The sequence below is a fragment of the Electrophorus electricus genome, chromosome 20, assembly GCF_013358815.1.
Source record: "Electrophorus electricus isolate fEleEle1 chromosome 20, fEleEle1.pri, whole genome shotgun sequence".
NCBI classification, from domain to species: domain Eukaryota; kingdom Metazoa; phylum Chordata; class Actinopteri; order Gymnotiformes; family Gymnotidae; genus Electrophorus; species Electrophorus electricus.
Genome location: NC_049554.1, coordinates 12,345,838 through 12,350,837, shown reverse-complemented (window position 1 = coordinate 12,350,837; position 5,000 = coordinate 12,345,838). Strand labels below are relative to the sequence as shown.

The 5,000-nt window shown below is 50.0% G+C and overlaps 1 protein-coding gene across 10 annotated transcripts in view; it reads left to right on the top strand.

Moving 5' to 3' along the window:
- kaznb (kazrin, periplakin interacting protein b) overlaps nt 1-5,000 on the top strand; it is a 118,785-nt gene that overhangs the window by 80,749 nt on the left and 33,036 nt on the right. For 8 of the 10 annotated variants that reach the window (XM_035520312.1, XM_035520311.1, XM_035520316.1 and 5 more), the window contains one exon: nt 4,580-4,687. The exons of the other annotated variants lie outside the window; for them this stretch is intronic. In XM_035520312.1, the coding sequence (XP_035376205.1) occupies nt 4,580-4,687 (108 nt within the window). The remainder of the gene's footprint in view (nt 1-4,579; nt 4,688-5,000) is intronic. 10 annotated transcript variants of the gene reach the window in all.

Genomic DNA, 5,000 nt, shown 5'->3' with positions numbered 1-5,000 from the left:
ACCGCGTCGGTCGCGGCATCTCACTGCCCCCCGCCTCCCCCCCCCCCCCCCCCCCCCCGCTTCTTGCGCTGTCCCACCGTATCCATAGCGATGTTTAATAATACAGAGGGTTTGCTCTTTTCAGTCTCCAAGTGAGAACTAGAAGGGATGGGGCCAGGCCAGCCACTTCACCTTTGCATGGTTAACATCGGACTAATTATTCGTGCTTCTTTATTGGGATTGGCTTGCAGTTTGCCTTGTGGTTTTCATATCCAGGATGTGACCAATCAGAGTCTGAGTGTCAAGTTGGCCATCAGGAATGCAGTACACAACCTTTTGCAGTTTCAGTTATAATTGAATTTTACTTCCGTTATATTTCTAGCTGACCACACAGTTTATCACGACTCTGCAGACGCTGGTCGATGGTTTGGGTTTTGCAGACTGTGGTTTTTGAAGCGTTGTGCTGCTATTGCTTACTGCTCAACAGCTTTCATTTTTCACTGGCTTGTTTTGTCAAGCTTTGGTACCTTGATGTACCTTTAAAACCCTCCTGCCATGCACAGGGCCAGTGTGTGCAGTGAGGTAGAGTGTGTAGTGATAGAGTGTGTAGTGAGCTACTGTGTGTATTGAGCTAGTGTGTGCAGTGAGGTAGAGTGTGTAGTGATAGAGTGTGTAGTGAGCTACTGTGTGTATTGAGCTAGTGTGTGCAGTGAGGTAGAGTGTGTAGTGATAGAGTGTGTAGTGAGCTACTGTGTGTATTGAGCTAGTGTGTTGAGTGTGGTAGAGTATGCAGGGTGCCTGTTTATGCAGTAAGTATGCCCTGAAGCAGTGCTGAGGAGTGTGTGTGTGTGTGTGTGTGTGTGTGTGTGTGTGTGTGTGTGTGTGTGTGTATGGGTATCTCGGTGAGAAGAGATGGAGAAGTGTGTTGCCCCTGGGGCTGACCGTGTCCACCTCATACCCTACTTGGAACCAAACCACAGCTACAGCTGTGCGTGTGTGTGTGTGTGTGTGTGTGTGTGTGTGTGTGTGTGTGTGTGTGTGTGTCTGTGTGTGGGGGTTTATTCTCTTCAGAAAGGCTGTCACCACGGAGATGGGGTTGAGCAGCTAAAGGCCAGCCTATTGCAGCAGTTGTCAGCAGTAATCACAGTAAAGTGCCAAGCAGAGTGGGCGAGTCTGTGTGTGTGTGTGTGTGTGTGTGTGTGTGTGTGTGCGTGCGTGTGTAGGTGTGTGTGTGTGCATGTGTGTGTGTGTGTTCAGCCTCCAGCATGTGCCTTCACATGTAATAAACTGTAAACTGCTGTACATTGGAGCTTTGAGATACGCCTCAGATTACTTTGGCTGTAGATTTTGGAGCTCAGAATGAAAGACCGTATTGTTCTAAGCCTTCTAGATAAAGTCAGGCAGGAATGTGTCTTTGAATCGTATCTCCTTCAACTCACAAACCTAACTCACTCCACTCAAATCTCACTCACCCCACACAAATCTAACTCATTCCATTCAAATCTCACTCACCCCACACAAATCTAACTCACTCCACTCAAACCTAACTCACTCCATTCAAATCTCACTCACCCCACACAAATCTAACTCACTCCACTCAAACCTAACTCACTCCATTCAAATCTCACTCAACCCACACAAATCTAACTCACTCCATTCAAATCTCACTCACCCCACACAAATCTAACTCACTCCACTCAAATCTAACTCACCCCACACAAATCTAACTCACTCCACTCAAACCTAACTCATTCCATTCAAATTCACTCACCCCACACAAATCTAACTCACTCCACTCAAATCTAACTCACCCCACACAAATCTAACTCACTCCACTCAAACCTAACTCATTCCATTCAAATTCACTCACCCCACACAAATCTAACTCACTCCACTCAAATCTAACTCACCCCACACAAATCTAACTCACTCCACTCAAATCTAACTTGCCCACACAGATGTAACTCACCCCAAACAAATCTACTCATCTCACAATCCAACAAACTGCGCACAATCAACAGCAGGTCTGCACTGGGAGCATAAAAGCAATTTGAGAAAGAAAATGACCCGAAAAAGTTGGTGGTTGTTGTATTTCCACACAAAAGCAAATCCAAGCTCAGTATTGGTCCGACGTGTTTTGCCTGTTCACTCTCAATGACGTGCCTGGACTGCTGCGTTCTTCTGTCTCCGCACTGCCAGAGGAAAAGTAACGAGCGAAAGGGCCACATCCCAGGGAATTCCTTCACATTCCTTGAAAATGATTTGATTTATTTGTTCTAGGGGGCAGGCGCTGGGATATCTGGGTAATCTGAGCACCCCCCCAGCTCTGCCCCTTGGCTTGCCTCAGAGGCTCACACCAGTAAGAGGAGCTGAGGGGTTAAGTGATGAAGAGGAGGGGATGAAGAGGAGGTGGGAGGAGCTCTGGAATCAGGCAAAGCAGACATGGAGGTCAGCCCTGTTAGCAGCGAGCGAGCAGTGGGCCACAGCAAACCACGCAACCCTTTCATCACAGCTCTGGCGGAGATGTTTGAGAGAGAGTGGAACGACCCCAGATTCAGAAAGTGATCGGATCGAAGCCAAGAACCAAAGAATCAGTCGCTGACTCAAAGAATCAGTCACTGAATCAACAAATCAACAAATGCAGCTCTCTACTTTCAGTTTAGGGATAATTAAGAGTGATCTGTATTTCTCTAGACACACCAAAGTGCTTCTCATGGACAGACACCTGAATCCTGTTCTGTCACAGCACCAGGTTCAGGCTGGCAGTGTCGGCGTGTTAAAACTCCGGATCCTGCGGCTATTTTTAGTGTCGGTCTGTCACAGTCTATGGAGTCCCGATCAGTCCGGCACTACCTTCAGCCGTGGAGCGCGATCACTGATGCAGGCGGTGCTCTGACCGGCCGGTTAATCTGAGCTGGCGCCGCCCTGCTGACCATAGGGCTGTCTGTGATTTGCGTTTGGCCTCTGTGCCGTTGACCAGCCCCAATCGTTGCATCACCTGGGCGGCCCTGCGGTGTGGACCGCATGCTACCAAACGTTCCCGGTTGTGCTTTGTGATGAATAACGAGCCGGCCTTTCCGTTCACTGAACTCGGTTAGTAACAATTATCCACACACAAACACCTGCACGATGGAATTTAATAAACTCTGTATTTCACCTTTTGAAATATATTCTTCCGTTTTCATTTATACACAATCTCATCAATATGCATTAAATGGTCCAACTGGGCAAGTTTTCCCATTAAGCCTGGAGAGAGCAGCAGAGTATGAAATACAAAATGGAGAGGTTTTTTGTTTTTTTTTTACAGGAAGTCCTCCGATCAATGGGCTGTACCTGCAGCTATCTGCTGGACAAGGGAGGGAAGCGAAAAAGCACAACCATTCACGTTCTTTCCTCGTCATACAACCCCCCCCCCCCCCCCCCCCCCCCCCCCCCCCCCCCCCCCCCCCCCCGGTCACCAGTGACCTGCCCTGGAAGATGATAGCTCGAAACTACAGGGATATTATTGCCTCCACTCAGCCAAAAATGTATTCCTTTATGGCCTTGTAACCTGACGACATGAGATGATGGGGAAAAGAGAGAGAGAGAGAGAAAGAGAGAGAGATGGAAGGAAAGAGAGAATTTGACAGCAAGAGACTTAGCACAGGTTCTGTTGACACCTTCTTCTGTGCATATGAAATCTGGGCAAATGGCGTTCTTGGTGCCGCAGCAGAAATGTGTGTGCTGTGGGCGGGGCTGTGGGCGGGGCTGGGGATGATTTGATATGCACAGAAGAAGGTGTCAACAGAATCTGTGCTAAGTCTCTTGCTGTCAAATTCTCTCTTTCCTCCATCCTTCCATCTCTCCCTCTCTCTCTCTTTTCCCCATCACTTCGACAGGCCGCAGTGCCGGAGCAGACCTTTTCCTGCAGGGCCTCAGCTTGGGTGCACAGGCAGCCGCAGGAGAGGGGAGCGGCCCGGCCGGGGGGCGTGGCCGGGGGAGTGGCACTAATTATCTACGGCCCCTCCGGCCTGCGTTTGGTGCCATCACGGTACGCATGCCCTGGTTCTGCTCCCCAGTGGTCATCACCACGCTGTGAAAATCCAAAGTGCGGCCAATGGCCGATTGAAACTCTTAGCGGCGAGGCGCCTGTTATCTTCATCAACTGCGTCGTGTTCATTTCCTCTTTTTCTCCTCTGTTCTAAAGAAAAGTCACACCTCGCCACGCCGCTCCTCCTAAATGAAATTGCTACTTGTCACAGTCAATGTGCATTGATTGCAGCTGCGGCATGGCCCGCGCGGCGAGATGAGTATCTTGTGCGGAGGCTATTCAGGGGATGCGCTGCACTGTCTGCCGCGTGTCGTCGTAACCGAGTTAATTACAGCTGAGCAATAAAAGACGTTAGCACAGTGACTCACACCAGAGGGCGGCTGTGCGGAGTTCTCCTCCAACTCCCCCACCCACGCCCGCAGGAGGTCGGCTGTGTCCCGGCCTCTGTCGCGGGGGCGGCCCTGCAGCTGCGGTCGCCCTGGCGGCTCCGGAGCCTGAGACGGGAATCGGGCTGATCCGAAAGTCCCCGGGAGCCGGTTTCAGGAATTGTGCCCTTTTTCCCCTTCGCAGATTCAGCGGCCGCCCACAGGCACAAGACGACTGTGGCTGGCATCTGCTTCCAGGCAAACATGTCAAGCCTTGTGGACTTTGGAACTCCGGAATCCTCACTGGATAAAGGTAAGGGGGCTGCGAGGATGGGGGGGTCAGGATGCGGGAAAAGCTGATCGGGACCAAGCCTCGAAGCATTTGATTCACGCTGACAGAAATAATGACGCAGAGGTAAAAGGAAAATGAAATGAAAAACTGGCTGAGCAGAAGTTGGAAAGGTAGCAGCTCAGAACTACCCAGTGCTGATGGTGTTTGTCCGTAGTTCCTTAGGTGATGTCCTTTTCTGTGATACTTTCTTGACTTGCATAAAATGATCATTTTCAATAATGAGAATTATATCTACTATCAAGGCGTTACAAAGTGTGCTGTCGTTACTAATATA